Below are 19,733 nucleotides of genomic sequence, written 5' to 3' on the forward strand. Positions count from 1 at the left end.
TTTGTTTTTTTTATTATGCTTGCTAACTTCATCATCAAGTATTAGTTGTTCTATAAAGCTGGACCACCTTCTATAGAATGTGACAGTGGCTTGAAAATCCCCAGCAGTCAGTGGTAGGGAAGATTTCTTCCCTGATTTTTCAGTGCATTACGCATGACACAGACCGTATAAGGTATAATCACATGAATGAGGTGTGCATCTGTTGATGGTGATGTTGGAAGAAACTGTTCCTCCTATTGGCTACGTGCCATGCTTTTATAATTTACCTCCAGAAGTCCAACATCAGATACAGTGGGATGTTAGCTCTGTTATTTTTGGTCAGACTGGATTTATTATTCACTAAAATCATTTTTTGTTCTTCTGTAGAGACTCACAGCCACAAAAGGAAGCAAACAGCGCAGCCGCCTTTCCATCATGGCCCAGTACCTCTGCAGCGTGGAGCACATCTTTACGATTCCAGGTCAGGCTTTTGTCCCCAAGCCAGAGGTGAGTTTCTGCTTATGATCATAATTTAGTTTATCATAATTTGATCTTCATTATAATTTTTATTTCCCTGTAGTGTGTCATAGGAAATAGTCTCTAGGATCTAATATTTATTTATAGCAAACTATGGCATAGTTTATTTCTTCTGAATAAAAACCACAAAAAATATACAAATAGTTCTTACACTGATCTTTTTCTCCCTTAGATAGGGTGACTGATTACTAGTATTCACCATCTCGTCACCCTTCCTACTCCCAGAGGCATCCCAGTCCTTGGGAAAAGGAATCAAGTGTTGTTTGTGGTTTCTGAGAAGAGATTCTAACTAATGCTACATCAGACATTATTTATTCATCATGATTTTTTTTTTACACGTTTTTGGCAGTGTTACTTATAATAAATCATCTGTGGAAAATCACTTGAATGTTAATTTAGGCTTCGACTATTCCATGCTAGTTATATGAGTAAGTTTTAATTACAGAAACAAAGTTTCTTTGCCAATGATTAAAAAGCTAGTGCCTGTTTTGGCAAAACCACTGTTCAGTGAATTACTGTAGGACATGTAGTATAAAATCTATTTATTTCTTCACTGAATGTAAATTGGGTGCCTACTGCTTGAAAGAAGCTGGGCTGGGGATGCAACATCAGTGAGGAGACCAGAGACAAATCAGATACAGAGCTTCTTTCGGGAAGTTCACAGTCTGATAAAGGGTAGAAATCTCTTGGTGGTAACTGAAATTCTTAAATATAAATATTTTGTAGAGTGGTTTTTACATAGTTTGAGCTCCATAAATAAAAGTAGATAGCATAACAAGTGTATGGGGACTGGGGTAGGGCTCAGTGGCAGAGCGCTTGCCTGGTGCAGTATGGTTTTATAGATTTAGGTGCAGGTTCAGGTTGTAGATTTGGAACGAGGGCTCCAGCCTTTAGTGTTAAAACGATTTGTGGATCTTGGAGTGTGTCCATGTGCTTTGCTGCCACCTTTGCATTTCCTCTTGACGTCACCACAGTTAGCTGAGCTTTCAGGTGCCTAAGAAGTTAGTCCATCTTCCACTTCTGAAGCAGACCCATCAGCTTTCCCTGAATCAAACTCAGGAGACTCACTAGCCATCCCACCTCCACCTCTGCACCACAGGATTGCAAAGACGCTGTAGATGACTTATTCCAGAATAAGACGAGAGGGGGTAGAGTATCATCAGATCAGCACCCTGGTGCTCTCAGGGGCTTTCTCTCCTGCGGCAGGTGGCCATTATGATGAAAGGGTCCAGTAACCAAATACTTGGCTTTCTTCTTGTCACGTGTGTGCCTCAAGCATTCTGAGTGGCCTAAAACCCATTCTTTGATGAAACCAAAATCTTGGCTTAAAGGCTTTTGTAGTTATGGTTATTATCATAAACCAGAATCCTAGACAGACGAAATTTTACCAAGGATTTTTCAGGATGGATGTAGAATATTTTGTTGGAAAGTTTCTCTTCGTTTTAGTTACCCAAATGTTTCATGGTGTTTAGAAATTATTAGTAGGTATATAGTTTGTTTTTAAAATTTCTTTCCTTTGTGATTAAGCCCTCAAGAAAATATTTATATTTTTGGGAAAAACTAGCTATGTCTTTGATTCTCTTTTTACTGAATTCTTGTTTTTTTTGTTTGTTTCAAATTAAACATATGGCACTTCTCTCACATGTTTTTCATTATGTTGTAAATATTACATGCAGGGGATTCATTTGTGATCTAGGAAAACACTTATCTAGGAGGACATAAGATATATTATGATAAAGGAAAACAACCAAACGGTCGGAATTCAGATTTTGAAATAATTCTTCACTGCTCCCATGGGGGAGAGGAGCCCTCTTGAGCACAGATTGCCCCCCAGAGTTGTCTCCTGTGCAGTTAGGCCTGGGCTGGGGGCTGCATGCTGCAAGTGGGGGTGCAGTGCCCTCTGAGCAGAGGTGGCTCCAGATCTGTGAGCACTGGGGGGAGCTGGGGATGGTGCTCCAGCGCAGTGAACAGAACTTGGGCAGGCTCCGGCAGTATCCTGTGGAGGTTCCTACCAACAGACAGTGCCCTAAGAAACTTTCATGGCCTTATTTGCATAGGTTTTGTAGAAATTTTAAACTAAGTTTTATATTCAAGTACTTTAGCATGCTTCAACCAGGATTATTTCAGATCATTTTTTTCTCTTTCTTTGTAACTTTAGTCTTTTCTCAGTGTTTTATATTTATCATGCTGCAGTTATTATTAAGTTGCCTCAAATTCTTTTTGAAAGCAGGTGGCTCTATATGTATAAAATGAAATGAGATGAAAGCAAAATTTCTTAGAGATAATCACAATGTATGCAACAGTGTTTTGGAGAATTATGGGCTATGATTTAAATCCTTAAAAATAAATCCTTAGAGTAGATACTGAATTGTACCAAGTGCTCTGCCTGTATCCATTGAGATAACCATATAATTTATCTCTTTCATATAATATTTCTCTCTATATAAATGAGATGATTGGGGAGAAGGGAAAAAAAGAAAATGAAGTTAGTGTCAGCTGAGTATAAAGTATAGACTGTGTAGAGCTACCGACACAGTGATGAAGGAGACATCCTGAGGAAACACTGTCCATGTCACACACTGAAATCACCTCTGTTTGCCCCGGCCTCCTCCTCCTCCTCCTCCTCATAGTCAGTATGCTGACTATATTAATCCATCTTCCATCACTGCATGAAATTCATGAAGTACTTGAAATAATTAACTTTTGAAGAGAAAAGGTTTGTTTCGGCTCACAGTTTTCCAGTTCAAGACCAAGGTGGCATTACTTTGAGACTCTGAGGAGGCAACACATCATAGCAGGTGTACATGGCAGACCAAACCAGTGTCCTAAGCGCACCTCCCATGTCCCCCTCCTGAAGTCCCACCGCCTCCTGATAGCAGCCCCCAGGGACCAAACCCTCACACCTGGACCTTAGAGGAGTGTCCAGGAGCCAAACCATAGCACTGACTCGTGACCTCTTCATGTGCCCAGGTCACGCAAGCCTAGATTAGAGGTCATTTTAAGTGCCACCCCACCGCCAGTTAGTTTACTCTCGTAGTTGATTGGTTGTCACCAATGCTGACATCACCTACGTTTCTCTCACACCATCCTAATGGTCTTCCCAGTTCTCCTGGCATAATTTAAGTGTTTATCATTTAACTGTGTGTAGAGGAGGCGAGCGTGTAGGGTGGTCTCACTCTCTGCTACGTCACTCTCGTGAGAACTAACCCACTCTGTGAGACCAGCGTTAATTTACTGTTAAGGGAGGAACCCCCAAGACTTAATTACTTTCCACTAGGCTCCACCTTTTAAAGGTGCACCACCTCCCTGGAGACCAAGCTTCAGCATAAGAACCCTTCAGGACAAACTATATACATACATACATATATACATGCATACGCGTTCCACAGGTAAATCCTAGCATGGTATTCGGGGGGGTGTTTTCACCATTTTACCTTTTATTTTGGTAACTTTTTAGTCAAAGAAAAAACACATATTTAAATGTATTCAATATATTAGACCAAAGTTTTTCAACCTCAGAACTGCCTGCATTTGGAGCTAGATGATTCTGTGTCACAGGGTTTGTCCTCTGCACTGTAGGCTATTTGGTGGCCTCCCTGGTCTCTTCCCACTGGAGTCCAGTAGCAGCACCTCAGTTGTGAGAGCCCAGAATGTTTCCAGGCACTGTCTGAATTTGCCCCACTGAAATCCGCTGTTAGAGTGAGACCTGTAGGGCGGCGTTCGCTGTACTGTATCTGTGCTCAGCCAGCTCTGTGTGCAGGGGCTGTCTCCGTCCCCACTTTCACAGGAGACTGAGACTCGGGTGGGGGCACTGTGTAGCTTTTAGGGTTCACACCCAGGCATTTAACTCTGCAGTCTGGTCCCTTGGGCTGAGTCCATGTCCCTTTTTATCAGCTGGTGGCCTTGGGCAGGTCAGGTAACTGACCTAAGCTCTTCCAGCCTCAGTTCCTGTAAGCTGATAGTGTTAGGAGGCAAACCAGCCAGTGTATGCAGAGATGTAGGACAGGACTGGCATGTGGCACTGGGAGTGGCACTTCACTGAAGACACAGATGTGGAAACAGTACCTCGACTCCCATTCTGGTTGGAGACGCTGTTGTATAAACTCATAACTCGTTTAAACGACAATTTCTGAGGGCAGAGATGGAGGCAGGGTGAAGATCACTGTGAGCCAGTGGGTCCTGGGCAGAGGGAAGAACGCAGCCCAGCTGGGGATGGCTGTGGCGTCATCCTTCCTCATGGCCACTTGCAGTGCACAGGAATCTGGCCTTCATCTTGTCTGAAGTGCCATCTCTCTGAGAGTCTGAATCATGCCAAGGCACAGGTGGGGAGAAACATTCCTGACGGGAATAAAGGTCATCTTTGAAGCAGGTACAGAAGAACATCAATATACATGAAGTGGACTCTAATAGGCTGTGTAGACTGTATCAACACAGACACGTTAAGCAAGGCGAGACACTCATATAGGTGGCAGTGCAGTCTTAGAACGTGTTTTTTGGTCAGTTCTTTTTAATATGACATTTTGTTTTGTTTAGGAAATAACATTTTGACCACTCGAATACAGACCTTGTTAGTACCACACACCAACTGATTGTGTCGGGGGGGTTCCAAAAAAGACGTATTTTAAACAATCATTTGAACTTTTGCTGAAATGATTCCCTTCTTAGTTCTTATGAATAGTACCTTTTCATTTTTGCTGTTCCATTAATAGCTAATGGAATCTCCTTTGCAGAGGAAAATGATGATGTTCCAAGTAGAACAGGTGTAAAGTATTTTAGTCTCTATTTCTGCATGCACACATGAAAATTATTTATTGACATAAAACGTCTTCCCACTTGCTGAGTTATCAGTATACAAAGAAAGTCATTTTTTTATTTTTCCCATTGTATTATGAACAATTAGTAGCATAGATTAACAACTGAATTATTAGAAGTGACAGCATGCAGTGCTGTCCTTGCAGCTATGGAAAATCCAGTTGATATTCTCTTATTAAAAGTTTTAAATTACATATCATAAACTAATTTAACCCGTATTTTAAAAGCAGTCTTCGTGTTTCAATTTTTTTCACATCCATTAACTAATGGAAACTGCACATTTATAAGAGAACTTTTGTTAACTTGAATCAAATTTGAAGGAAAAATGACAACCTGGAATAACTTACCGTTCAAATGGTAGTAGATTAAATGGGGCAGTGAGTCTCAGTTGTTGTAGGAAAAATGAACTTAATCTGAGGATCCTTTTGCTAGAAGCAGAAGAGAGTTCCTCAGCATTTTAAGACAGACTATCACTTGACTTGGGCTTACTGCTCCATCAGCCCGGGGCCGGTGCGTCTCCGCTGTGGCAGTGCTTGCCGGTTCCCTTCATCCTGCTCGCCTGCGGTGCTGTGCTGTGCTCAGACCCGGTGCCTGGGGGTGGCTCCGTAGGAGAAAACCAGAGCGGAGGGCAGGCTGGCCCTGTGCGGTTTGGGCAGCTCTTCTTCCCAGAGGCCCCTTCACCCCTGGGGCTTTAAAACAAGCAGGTTCCTCAAGCATTGCCCAAGGAGGTAGTCTTAACACCGTGGAAGGTGCTTGTTAGAGCTGTGAGTTAAGTTCTTTTGTAGAATCCAGTTTAGAAGAGGTGTCAGTAAGTCATCTTTAAAAAAAAACACACTGTCGGTTAATTGCCTTACTTAATGCAGTCAGAATCGATTCTAATTATAAACCCTTAAATATGAAAACAATGATTAAAAAAATATAAAGAAATCTTGAGACAGATATAATTGTGTGTGCTAGTTAGTTGGCACTTTAAAGTACTTGTAGTTTTTAGGTAGAGAAAGGTAAGCACGGGTCTGATGTTTTTGTGTCTACAGTGCAGTCCTAGCAGGCGCCAGAAGCCTTGCTGCGAGTGTGCGGCACAGCTCTCTACACATAGTCCTTCAGGCTGTAGGCTGGATTGTTCTCCGGCTGTGTGGGAGAGGAGGGCTCCTGCCTGGGCGGGGAGGGCCACGCTTCAGGGTTCTTTTTTATATAAGAAGTGCAGAAAATAATGCCAGAAATAAAGAGCAGCACCGCTGAAATGAATCCAATGTAGAGAGCCCCTCCAGGTTCGTGTTTGTTGCCCTCGGGAACCGCCAGATCCCGGAAGTTGGCTATGATGTTCTTCGTGTACCACACCGTTGGTATCAAACCAGAGACCCCTGCAGACACAAGGCAGACCCCTCCAGCAAAGGCCGCGTGGCTCTTGGTCTCTCTGTCCCTTCCTAAGTGCGTGCATTTCATTCCTACAGTGGAAGTACAGATCCCGAAGGCAGACAGAACACAGGCCAGGACCATCGTGGCCCTGGCGGCCTGCACGTGGGTGGGGAGGGACAGGAGGGAGTGCTTCAGGGTGCAGCTGAACATCCCTGTGCTGTACCACGTGCAGTCCATCCACAGCCCCTGCAGCTGCACGATGGCCGTCACGATGGTGGTGCCCGCGTCCACCTTCACCTTCCAGTTGGGCAGCAGAGTGGCCGTGAGCACTCCAGAGACCCCAGATAGGGCCAGGATGAAAGCCAGGAGCTGGAGGCCTGCCGAGGCCATGATGTCGCTCCTGTGTCTGTCCCCCTGGAGAGCCGATGCTTAGTTCTGATGGTGCTGTGTCAGAATTGGGCAGTGGAGAACCAGAGACCCAGAGCTGGGAAAGAAGACAGGCAGGGTGAGGGGAAGAAAGAGTCAGTGAACAAGAAGCTTCCCTTTGGAGCAGGAGCCAGAGGTGTCCGAGTGGCGTGGCACCGCATGCCCCGCGCGAGCGCCCACCCCGGTGGACCAGGAGCTGCAGCCAGAAGGGATGCTCGCCGCAGGCCAGCAAGGCTGCGGTGCTGCTGCGTGCTGTCGTGGCCGTGCTTAGTGCATGCAGGAAGCAAGGAGCTGTCTGCTCCTGGGAACCCAGAGTGTGCTGAAGATGCCTGTGTGCAGACACGGGCCGTGAGGAAGCTCAGGCCCTTCAGATTCCTGCTCTCTACAGTCGCCAGGTCTTGGACGTTGGCTATGATGGACTTTTTAAAAGAATGGTATAGATAATAAGGAAATAAAGTTCTTTAACATGACTTATGAATATATACTAGAGAAGTTTTCAGAATTTAAGGTGGAAAGGAAAGCAGTGGGGGGTCAGGGTCCTGGCCCAGTGCTCCCTTATTCTGGCTTCCATCCATTGCACAGTCCTTACTGGGCTGGTGCTTGCTCTCCTTCAGGTCCCTGGAACCAGAAACCGGATCAGGCAAGCCAGTGTTTTGCTTATGAGAACGTGAGAGCCTTCTAGTTGGGACCATCCATCTGGCTGTACTTACTGTCTTTGAGAGAAATGTAAGGTTCCTGAAATAGTGCAATACTGGCTTTTTATTTATTATTATTTATGTCTTTAAGAATTAATTTTGAATAATATGCTACAGGGGATCTGTTGTGATTCACAGATACTTCACCAAAGGCAGCCTGGGTTTTTGAATCCAAGCAGCCCAGATCACTTCTCTGAACCTCAGTATCCTCTTCTGGAAAATGGGGAGAATCCTAGTACCTGTGTCAAAGGATTAAATACATTGATAGATTTTAAGGGCTTAGAATAGTAGAATCACAGAAAGTACTCAGTGGTTTATAATTGACCTTAGTGTTTTTATTTACTTTATATGATGTGATCATTAATGTTTAAAAACATTTGGATCTTTTTGCTTTTTCCTCTAACCTTCCTTAGCTGATTTAACTTATTTTTGTAGAATCTTGGAGCAGAAAGAAACCTCAGCTGTAATCTTGAGCATCATTATTTGATGCCACTGGGGTGTTCAGCCAGAAAACCCCCCAGGCCATGCAGTCTTCCCCACCTGGCACCTCCCCTGCCCCTCATCCCGCACCTCTCCTCCCCTTTGCCACAGGACGTTCTTCTGTGAAACTGCTTTTGTGGGGTTCCCCACGGAAAGTGGGAAAATGCCATATCTGGGGACAAAAACCATCATTAACTGTCTCACCCGTTCCCTTTCCCACTAGGACAGAAACAGAAGGACTCCATAGGGTCCTAAAGGGACAAGTGGCTCGGCCTCATGTGACTCACCAGGAAGCCTGGGTCTGGCTGTGAGGTGTCTGCAGTCAGTGCTGGGCCCCACCCACTGAGAGCCCCGACTTTCTGTGATTATAAACATCAGTTCTCTAAGATGTTAAGTTGGCCTGGATTGAGTTGTTGTATTTTTGTACATAATCTTCAAATACTAATCCTGTAATTTTAGAAGAGGATTTCAGTTGGATTGTAAATCCTGAAGTCAGACTTATCTCTAAACATGTGTTTAGGATTTGCCTGCTATTAGGCATTTCATTTTTTTTTTTTTTTTCTGTTTTCCAAATTTCTCTCCTTAACTGAGACCAAAATAGAACAAAAGTTAACATTCTAGAGGAAAAACTAAGCACATGTTTGCAGTTTTATAATAACTGTTTTCAAGTCTGGATTTTAGCATTTCAGAGCCTGGCTAATGTGCTAAATTACTGCTTTCCCAGACCATGTTCAGCCTGGGGTTTCTCCAGTGGTGAAATGGCCGAGGAGGTCCCTGAGATCTGCTTACTTGCTTCTTCCATTCTTGGGTCAGATAACCTTTACACATTGATCAATCTGTGTTGAGCTAACCAGCTAGAACCAAACCGTGACCAAAATAAAGGTCACTATTCTGTTCCTTGTATTCCCAATTACTGGCATTTAAACTGTATTGCTGAGATTTTTTTCCCCTCTCTTTGGCTTTAAGCATAAAAGGGTCCGTGGCCTGTGCTCCCAAATCTGTCCTGTAGAGAATAAAGACATACTTTGTTGCAGTGGCTGTGGTAGCAAAATACTGTGACTATAATCACAAGCAAAAGGGCGGCATGTACAAACAGTCTGTAGAGAACACTGATCACACACAGACACAGCCTACATATATTCCGTTCATGACCTGTTCATTACAAGAACGTTTCTAGTAGGTTTCATAAAAATGGAAAGTCAGTTTTCCAGCAACATTTATTCATATTAAAAATAATACTTAAGAACAGATTCATAGCTTGTAATTCAAATTAAATACCTGACAATCTGTACTTCAGTCTCAAAACATTCTAGAAACTTCTCTTTTTCCATACCTTTGGTTGGTATCCTTCAGGGGTTTAATTCCCCTCTGCCAGTTGCCTTCAGATTAGCTCTAGGCAGGTCTGATGAAGAGAAACCACATATGTGAGGCTTGTTTCTGAGAGTGAGTATTTTTCGTAAAGCTCCAAGTTAACTTGAAAATAGCAAATAAAGAACCACATGGAAATCAGAGAGTTCGTGTGAAATGTGCTGATGTTGCTGGAAGATAAATACCAGGTTCTCCATCTCATTTTTTGGACTGTGGGAGAATTAAGAAAGGAGAGGCGGGGAAGGGAGGGAGTTATTTCAACACTGTTTGTCAGAACCTGAAAGCTAAAATGCTTTTGTGTTGCTGCATACAGAAGAGGAATTATTTGGGTACCCACCAAAAAAAGGGCCTTTTTCTTTTTAATATTATGTCGTAGTCACATAGTTATAATTTATTTTGGAGTTTTTGTCTGTGTTGGAAAAACAGTTTATTATTTTATGTCGTCAGAAATTAAAGTATTTAATGGAGTATTTTTAGCTGGATTGTGCTTTGCAGATGGTAGTTGAGACTGCCGTATTATCTGCTGCTTATTGTCAGAAACAAAGATTCACAAAACTGCTAACTTTCAGAATGACCACTCAGAAGAAAGTTTAAAAAAAATTTTTTTAATTAAAAACAAAAAAACCAGCAACAGCTGTTGGCTGCAGTCTGATCAGGTGTGTTTGTTTTCTGCAGTGCCCCATTTTCTTTAATTCCCTCCCCTAAGAAAGGCTACAGGAGTGTCTGTAAGTTAGAGACTTGGGAAAGTTTTGTGATGAAACATGTCAAGTAAAACCATGCAAGAGTTGAGGCTCTGAACTGTGAATGTCTAAAACAACATATTTTACTGCTATCCTTTTGCATTCTTAGTAATTTCAATTCTACAAGGTAGAAATTTATAGCCATTGTAAGAAAGAAGATAATTTTTATGTTAGACATTAGTTGTTTCTTTTAAAATAACAAACAACAGGCCGGGTTGTAGCTCAGTGGTAGAACTCAGTGGTAGAACAACGCAGTGTTGTTTTAATATGTGGACTTTCTTATTTTGTTTCCTGGAAAGGTGTGAACAGTTCTGAGTGTGAGCACCGGGTGAAGGGGGGCTGATTGCCAGCACTAACGGTCACGGCGCTGCTGTTCCTGCCGTGGCAGGAGAGCCCCACCAGGTCCCCCGGAGCCCTGGGCTGACTGTCACTGACGGCAAGCCCAGGGCTGGCCTCCCAGCCTGAGCCAGAGGAGGACGCTCGGGCGTGGAGGCGTGTGTGCAAACGTGAGGCAGCGGTACTGGGGTCTGCTGCTCACGTGGACACGAAGTGGAATTAGGTCTTCTAAGTCCAGAGGCTTCTCTAGGTAAATCTTTTGGCCCCGTAAGTCTCTGGCCTGACCCTCTCCCTTGATTCCCAAGTCCTGCTTCCATCTGCCGATCCACTTCACTGATAGACACCGCAGACCTCTTATGGCACAAAACTGAACTACCGGCCTCCAACCCTGCTGGAGGTATACAGAGACGGCAGACGCGTCTCTCTGCATCTGTTAGTGCCACGTCCTTCCTCCACTCGGCAGGCCCCACGTCTTCTTGAAGTCATCCTTGATTCCTTATGCAGCATCTACTCAGTAGTCAGTCAGTCAGTCAACAAATTGTTTTGTTTCTAATTTAAAATTCAAGAGTCCTTCTGCCTCTGGTCCCCTCTAATACTCTACTGTGGCTTAGGACCCCTCTGCAAAAAGTTAGGTGTGATGGCACACACCCGTCATCCCAGCAGCTCAGGAGACTGAGGCAGGAGGATCACAAATTGAGGCCAGCCTGGACAATTAGCAGGGCCCTGTCTCAAAACCAAAGGAGCTGGGGCTATAGGTCAGTGGTGGATCCCTGTGTTCAGTCGCCAGTACCAGGGGCCGGGGAGCTCCACTCAGGACCCCTGCACTGTAAAGCTCCCAGGGCAAGGCCTCCTGTCTGTCCTGACTATCGCCAGGTCTCCTGCACCAGGAGCAGGGCCTAGAATCAAGAAGGGGTTTGAAAAAATTCAGGAGCTGCTTTGAATTATCAGTAATTAGACTGTGGGTTACTCTTGAATGATTTAAAATATAATTTTATCCTTTCTGAAGAAGATTAGAATTTTAAGTAATTTTGCAAGTCTTTATTTTGCTTTGGCTGATAATAATACCTGTCTTTTATGAACTACTACCTAGATACTGGGTGCTGTTTAAGACACTCTAGTTCTCAAACCTCTGAGGTAAAAGGAGTCTGTATTTCACAGATAAGAAAACCAGTATACAGAGAAGTAATTGACCGAGGCCCAAAAATGATAAGTTGCAGGAATGAGATTGAGGCCCAGAATAGTGCGAGCAGAGCACTGCCCTCCTCCTTTGAGGACAGCACATGTCCAGCTCTCATTTGCTGACCATTTCTTTCTAGGGTAGTCTTTGCAGGTCATGGAGACACATTAACTCTGAAATCGCTTCACATAAAATGCTAGTTCTCACCCTGAGTCAGGCAGTCCCTCTGTTTGCTTCTTTACAATGTTTTCATTTCTGTTTCTATTTTTAAAAATTGTATGCAATCCCCGTAATGTGTTGCCTAGTGATGCTAACCTGGCTCTTCAGACTGGCTTTTCTTTTTGAAAGCATCAGTCATTATCTGAACACTTTATGAAAATAACGCTATGCCTCTGTGCAGAACCTAACAGTTTATTTTCATTTCCCTTTCACCATCTATCGCCCGATCCCAGGAGCAGCCTGTGAGAGGGTGACAAGGGTATTATCTCTCAGAAGAGAAGCCTAAGGGTCCCTGAGGAAAAGGGAAACACTTGGCCGGCATTTCTTCTAATGAGGACTTTGAATGCCACTAGAAACTGGAAGAGTTAGCTCTCGTGGGTCTGGTGGTATGCAAGCACTTTGATGAGCTATGGAGAGTGTGTTTAAGAGGCCCAGGTCGGAGGCAAGGACTCTGGGAGGCTCTTGTAGTGGAAGAAAGGACATGGAAGTCAGTGGCAGTAGGACTACTGAACAGGTTGTTCATAAGCTCAGGAAATACAGCTGAGTGTGCATGATACAGTCAAGGTCATCTTTGGCCTGTTAAAAAACATGTCATCATCTTATTTCCAGTCTGTATGACATTCTACATTTTTGAAACAAAATCATCGAAGGGCCATTCTCAGCTATGGAGGGGCTGGGGACGGGCTGGCAATATGCTGGCTTTGGGGATGTCCCTGGGCTGCCAGAGCTTGGTGAATGAATTGACAGTGACTCTTTCCCCAGAGGCAGCATTGGTCCACTAGGGGCAGCTGCGGTGTCTTCGGTCGGCGGCCCTCTGTCCCACATGCTCATCTTCTAGGCCTGGGGTTCCCCTTGATCTGGGATGGCACCCCATTGTGTGTTTTTCCAGTTCTGCCCACTTAATTCTCAGAGGAAGTTGGGTTCTACATTTTTAAAAAATAGCATTTTTTCTTATTAGCTTTCTATGCAATGTTGAAAATAATTCAAAGATAAGCTACTTACCTATTCTAGTCTCACAAATTTAATGTAATTGATTTGATCTTAAAATGATGGTTTTCTTCCGACCAATCTTAGGAAATAAACAGCATCGGCTCTGAACACATCAGTCTGCCATTTTCTTCCATCTTTATGGCCATTTTAGTTTTAAAATAATGTTATAGACTGATCTGAAAACTTCACTAACTTTTAAAATTGGTAGTTTGTGGCTTCACTGTCAGTAGTGAGGACTTTGCTGTAAATGAAGAGGAACGTTCCTTGGTGTGTTGGTGTTGATTCCTTGAGGTCGTCCTGCAGGTGTGTGCTTCTGTCTACAGCTGCATTTTCGTTTGCTCTGTTATTTGTCATTTTTACATTTGTTACTCGTTTTTCTGTCTTCCTGAGGAAGAATCTTAAGAATTCATGTTCTGGGTCTTCATTACCTCATGTTAGAATATTGTCCATGCATTTTATGGTGAAGCTGCATGATAAACTCGTTTTTTCAGTCTCAAAATGGCGTGGATATGCATTTTTTGTGCTCTTCCCATAGCATATTTCCTTTGAACATTATTTGAGAAGCTGGTGTTTCTAACCGTCCTCACTGGTGTATCTGAGACTGGGCTGAGGTGCCCGTCCATGCCGGTACCACTGTTCCCTGGCCTCTTCCTCCCCCTACTTCCGACTGCCCCCCTAGGGCCTGCTCTCTTCTCCCCAGCATCTCAGCCCTGACCCCACTGCAGGGTCTTCAGGTGAGTTCATGTGGACTTTGGATTTTACCAAATTCGAGAATTAATTATTCTGAATCATTTCTCTTATTTTTTATAACTCTAGTAATACCAAAGGAGGCAATGAGCTCCCTCCCCACCAGAATTCTATGAGTTCAGCCAGTGAGATAAATATGTAAAAGATGGGATCCAATCTACCTTAAAACACACAAAACAAACCAAAAAGAAGAAAGGAAAGAAAACCCAGAATGTTTTACGTGTTAGAAATAGGAAGAGCAGGGGACAGCATTAACCCATGTGAAAGTCGGGGTGTAGCTCAGTGGGGAGCACTTGCCTAGCGTGTGTAAGGTGTGGAGTTCAACCCAGCATTGCAAAAAAAAAAAAAAATATGTATATATATATATATATATGTATATATATATATGTATATATATATATATATATATGGAAAACATGTGAAGAAGAAAAGCTTCAACAAAAGAGGAGGTGGTCTGGCTGCCTGTAGCACACCCCTGAGAGAACTCAGTGCCCAGCCCTAGGGGCACACAGGCCATTACAGCTGTCAGCTCTAGTGCCCTTGCTCTGATTCCACAGCACTATGTAACCTTAATAACCCCAGAGCTTGCAGTTATGGGGAGTTTGACAGGAAGGATGTACTGGCTAGGCACCTCGAGGTGGTCTGTTAGCGTTTTTGGCTCATTTTGAATTCATATATTGACATCCATATTATCAATACTAATGTTAATGTTAATAGCAGCAGCATTTCTTAATCTTTTGTGAGTTTATTCACATTGAAACCATCTTTAAGGACTGATCAGTCCTGAGGTGCTGGAGTTTTTCTGGATCTGCAGAGCTGGGGCCAGACCTGGGTGCTTGTCCACTGTGTCCTGCAGGGAGCCCCAAGGGGAGCCAAGCAGTTCCTGCCATACCTGCTGACCACAGTGGGGGCACATGCAGGACAGCTAACACAGGGCCCCCAGTGCCTTGGTCACCAAGGTCAGGTCTGTGAGAAAAGTCTTGGCTTTAGGAAGGTGTTTTCCACATGGTCATCCAGGAACTCCAGGTTAATTAAATAGAACTGAAATTCTAAACTGTTAGTTTTTGTTCTTCTCTGCATTCTTTAGGATGAAGTGTTCATTTCCATGAATCTTCACATCTCTTGGACAGAGGCGCTGATTTGTTACTAGGACTGCAGGGATAAGTCACATAGGTTTACATACAGAATCCACACTCTAGAAGTTTCCACTGTCCTCCCCCCAGGCAATTCTTGGTGTTGTCATTGTGGTCTAAGCCTACTGTCCTTCTCCAGGCCTGGTTCTTCCCAGCCTCTCATGCTCTGAGAGGAAATACTATGTTACTGTTGAAATCTGTTCTTTTTAATGGTTGCAAAGATCTATAGGAGGAAAAAAAGTATGGGATGGTCTACAGAAATTAATCTTGTTACAGTAACACAAATTATAAACCTTAAAGAAAGCTGTTCGGGTACTGACAGTCTATCTTTGTTGAATATGTTGGTTTGAAATACCTGGACTGCTGTTAAAGTTTTAAGGTTTTATAATTGAAATTCTGTCCTTAATTTGGGTTTGGGACAAGGACCATAGGGAGTGTTGGAATGGCGGCCCTTTTCCAGACAGTGGACTGTGTGTGTTCATAGGGTGTAATTGAGCTCTTGGGCACATCATCATCAGGAGTCAGGATGCACATTATCCCTTATATATCACTGATTAGGGATCTGAGTTGTAATATCCAAGATTTGAGGTTTAACAGCTTCTTGACCCTTGTCCCTTTTGAATGCAAAGTAGCTGCTCTGAGCTGATAACCAATCATGCCTTAGATATGCTGGCCCAGAAAAGAGGCATGTGCTTCAGGCTGTTATGGTCATGGCTGCTGACATTGAGAAACTGCCTGGTACAGCATTGGCATTGTGATGGTTAGAGAGGCAAAGAGAAAAATCCATTATAAGTCCCTTAGATTTGAAATATTACTAGGTCATTTTGTTTTGCAGATAGACTGTGGAAAGAAGTTGGCCACAGTAAGCTAGAATATGTTAAGTGCATCTAGTGCCTTTATCGTGATTTCATTTTTATAAAACTCAAGGAAGAAAAAATAATGGTTGTAATTTTAAATAAGCATTCAATTATAAGTAAAAAGCATTTTTGTATCTGTTACCATAGTTACACAGCAGCCTTCCTGTGTTTGTGGAGAAAATGGCCTCTGTCATACGGAGTATTCCAACAAGTCTCTTTGGGAAAGGGATAGAGAAAAGGGTGTATAGGAGAGGTCCTCCCACACTAGAAGCAGCAGGCATTACTGACCATGTTATTTTTGCCTCTGAGTTTTATAGAGGCCCCCACTAAGTAGTGCTGCGTTTGAAAGAGGAGGTTTTTCTTTTAGCTGCAATGTAAATGTTAGCTAACCTCACTGAGTGTCAGAATTGTATTCAAACTTTGGAAATCTGCTGCCATTTACATGGGTGCTGCTATATTTCTGCAGGATCTTAAAATATTTAAGTAAAGCAAACACTAGATGTTTCCTGTATTTGCAAACACCAACTGTGTCTCAAAAGAATGAAATTAGTCAAATAACGATGAAACCGAATTTTTAATTCAAAGAAGCCAGAAGTGACGGTTTCTGTGCAGGAAGGAATGGGAGGGAGCATGCTCCAACCCCAAATCTGCGCCTTTGCTCCTAGAGTCTTAGAATCATGCAAACTTATCCTGAGTTTTAATTCTTTGATGGTTTGGGGTTGGGTAGGGGTTAAATTTTATCTTATGCTGTATTTTGCTGAAAGATGTTTTTCTCTGGAGACCAGCAGGTTGTTGGATCATTCCTGGTGAATGCACAGCTGCTGGAATCAACTGTGTAATTTGGGAGAATTGGATGGATGGGTTTGGGGAAATGAGTCATAAAGGTTGGCAGAATGAGAGATAGGGACAGGGATGCCAGGGAGCTCAGATGGTGACAGGAAAGGAGGAGTGGTGGTCACAGAATGACAAGGCAGGGAGAAATCTAGAGAATGTCATAGAACCTGCTCAGATATCCCAAATTAAGAAGAAAGGTGAGGACAGGCATTTCAGAGTATGTGGAATCCAGTGTTCAACATGTAGTTTGCGTGGTGTTCCTTGGGCTGATCCTCCCACTGCGCTGCATTTGTTGATGTCTCTTTCCTTCCACAGAAGTGCTCTAAGAGGGAGCCATCTTCTCTGCTGACGGCAGCATTCTCCTCCCTTGACCCCTAACTCACCTTCTTAGTCTCTCTCCCCTCTGACCACCATGCTCAGTGCGTTTTCTTCAAGTCTTAAGGAAGGTGCTGGCCTTCTAGAGCCCTACAGAAGTACTCGTTGCTAACTTAACCTGGTGAAGCAACGCAGAGAGCACAATTAGAAAAACTTGCAAAATTTAGGAACCTTTAACGTTGTATTTAGCCATTACTCATAACTACTGTCCACCATGAAATCTTCATTAAAATGGTCTGAAGCTGGCAAACATCTGGGGAAGGCATTTTTGGTGTGTAAAGCCTCTCTGTTGGTGGTTCTCAGGAGGCAGTGGCCCTAGAAGGCTGGGAAGGCTGGGCTGTCCTTAGACCTGAAGAAAACATGCTGAGCACGTCTTAGCATGTTCATTTTCTTTCACGTATCACATCAGATATCCCAAATTAAGAAGAAAGGTGAGGACAGGCATTTCAGAGTATGTGGAAATCCAGTGTGTAACATGTAGTTTGCATGATGTATCACACCATAGGCCATGATGTTTCCTCCACCCTGAAGTCAAAGCAGAACAGCACTTGCCCCGTGTTCCAGCCTTTTTCTAGGGAGACTCTCGGGAGAAGATGCCCTCTGAGGGATTCAGAAAACAGCAGCACAGCTTACATTGCCCGCGCTGCGCGCGCTCCCTCCCTCCCTCCCTCCCTCNTACATCTATACAGATCTCTCTCTCTCTCTCTCTCTCTCTCTCTCTCTCTCTCTCTCTCTCTCTCTCTCTCGGCTTTCGGAGGGCCTGTGGGATGCTCAGAGTGCAGTTTCAATTCCTGGAGCCAGGTCCCCTGGTGGGCTGCAGAGAGACTTCCATTTCCAGGGTCACAGTCTCTGTCAGGCTGTGTACACCTCGAGAGCTGTTTCGATTTCATTTCCCTTTGTCTGCTTTCAGTGTTTTTCCTTTGTTGTGTTTAATGTATCCCCGAGAGCCACTGAGCCCATTTTTGGACTAAGGCTGGGTATAAATCTCTTAAAAGATATGCCTGAAAAGTTTTATTTTCTGATAATTAAAGAATCTCAACAGCTGGGAGCAGCCTAAACAATCTCAGTGACATTTTTTGGAGGTTTCCATTTCAGTTTCAGTCCTGCCTGTACCTCCTGGGGCATGTAAAGTTCCCACCAGAAAGTTAGGTGGCTGTGCAGACTGTGTGCCTGAATTCTGTCCACCTGATTAATCATGTCCATACCCATAGTAGATGGTGTCCTAACTGTTTCCCCTCTCCAGGAGTTTGGTGCTAAGTAGTCCTTAGGGACCATCTGCCTTCACTGTTTTGAGGCCCTGACTTAAAGTGAGAACTGCTGCTGTAGCTTATTTTTTATTCATTCAAAGCCAACTAAAATATCCTAATGGTATCTGTTATTTGCCTGACTTTAATGATGACTGGAATGGACTGTAAAGGCTATTGTAAGGCTTCATTTTTAAATTAAGTGGTCATCAGGCACAGATCTAGGGGATGTATTATGGAATAGATGGAGCCAACCGGGACTTGAGTCCTCTCAAATCGAACACAGCTTCTTATGAGGCCAGAGGAGTGTGGAAAGGTATGGCTGTGAAACGGTGTTTTCAGCAGCCCACACTCCGGGATTTAAAGATGAATTGCTCAATTGTGCTTTGCCACACGTGCCACACAGTGACGCATGCTTGTTTATGATCAAGGTGGACGTGGGAGTGGTGCACTTCACGCCCCTGATACGGCCCAAGATAGAGCAGCCATTCAAGCTGGTGGAGAAGGTCGTTCAGAATGCATTTCAGTTCCGAAGAAAGTACTGCCACCACGGCCTGGGGTAAGTGTGCCCCTCCTCTCTGGCCTTAAAATCCCTAAAGTTCCGTGACTCCTACTCTGTCATTAGCTGGAATCCTGCGATGAGCAAAACGTGGCTGCCTTGGTTTGCCTCAGAGGCCACTCGCAGGCCTGGCACGGTTGCAGGCCTGATGCTGACCCAGTCCCAGGGAGGTGATGGGTTCTCAGGATGGACAGAGACAGACCGTGGCTTTTCCACGCTTTTTGCACCACATTGCCATCTCCCTTCTTGAAGGACACATGACAACTAGGAAGCAGATGTAACTTCTGAGCAGCCAAAACGAAGTGACAGGCTCCTTCCCGTGAGCGCACTTGGCCCAGCTCTGCTCGCTGCTCCACACAGGAAACGGACACTGGGCCCTAGTTCAGAGCCCACATACCTCAGTGGACCTGCAGTGACCACAGTGATATCCTGTATCCTGAGGGTCACTTATAGACTAAGAAGGCCGAGAAATGTATTTTATAGATTTCCACCTAATGGGCAGCATTCAGCTGTTGAAAGGGACTTGGCTTTACAGGCACACGTTTCTCATTTCCAGGACCTCCTCGCATAGCTCCCTCTCTGGTCATGTGAAATGACTTCAGGCTCTGCTAGGCAGAATTTCACAAAACCTCTTTTCTGGTGGCAATTTTAACTCTTGGCCTGCTGTTTGCTGATCCAGGTGGGACTCACAGCCGTACCTGACCACCCCGATTCATAGCCAGGAAGCATCACAAAGTATATCCTGCTTTTAGAAATCCTTGAGTTGGTCTGAACTTAAAGCTGGCCCTACCGTCACCAAGGCAACCCTCAGCTAAGTGACAGGCCCCGTTCATTTCTGTACACAGTCCTGTCTATGGGTGTGGACAAAT

At 44.0% G+C, this 19,733-nt stretch overlaps 2 protein-coding genes across 3 annotated transcripts in view; one reads left to right on the forward strand and one right to left on the reverse strand.

Annotated features, from left to right (window-relative positions):
* The window catches only part of Tfb1m (transcription factor B1, mitochondrial), a 47,043-nt gene that overhangs the window by 25,885 nt on the left and 1,425 nt on the right, over window positions 1–19,733 (forward strand). Inside the window, exons 5-6 of the mRNA XM_015498659.2 lie at window positions 367–486; window positions 18,737–18,864. Coding sequence (XP_015354145.1) covers window positions 367–486; window positions 18,737–18,864 — 248 coding nt within the window. The remainder of the gene's footprint in view (window positions 1–366; window positions 487–18,736; window positions 18,865–19,733) is intronic.
* Window positions 4,698–10,077, reverse strand: Cldn20 (claudin 20). 2 transcript variants are annotated; one of them, XR_007348718.1, is made up of 2 exons: window positions 5,676–7,544; window positions 4,698–4,854 (listed from the first exon to the last, which is right to left on the reverse strand). XR_007348718.1 is itself a non-coding variant. In XM_048805936.1 (2 exons), the coding sequence occupies exon 2, from the start codon at window positions 7,072–7,074 to the stop codon at window positions 6,415–6,417; it is 660 nt and encodes a 219-aa protein (XP_048661893.1). In that variant the 5' UTR covers window positions 7,075–7,168; window positions 9,619–10,077; the 3' UTR covers window positions 5,358–6,414. The 2 variants fall into 2 exon arrangements, 1 of the variants encoding a protein (XP_048661893.1); XM_048805936.1 differs by lacking the exon at window positions 4,698–4,854 and adding an exon at window positions 9,619–10,077 and having other exon boundaries at window positions 5,358–7,168.

This window comes from Marmota marmota, unplaced genomic scaffold (assembly GCF_001458135.2).
Source record: "Marmota marmota marmota unplaced genomic scaffold, marMar, whole genome shotgun sequence".
Taxonomy (NCBI): Eukaryota; Metazoa; Chordata; class Mammalia; order Rodentia; family Sciuridae; genus Marmota; species Marmota marmota.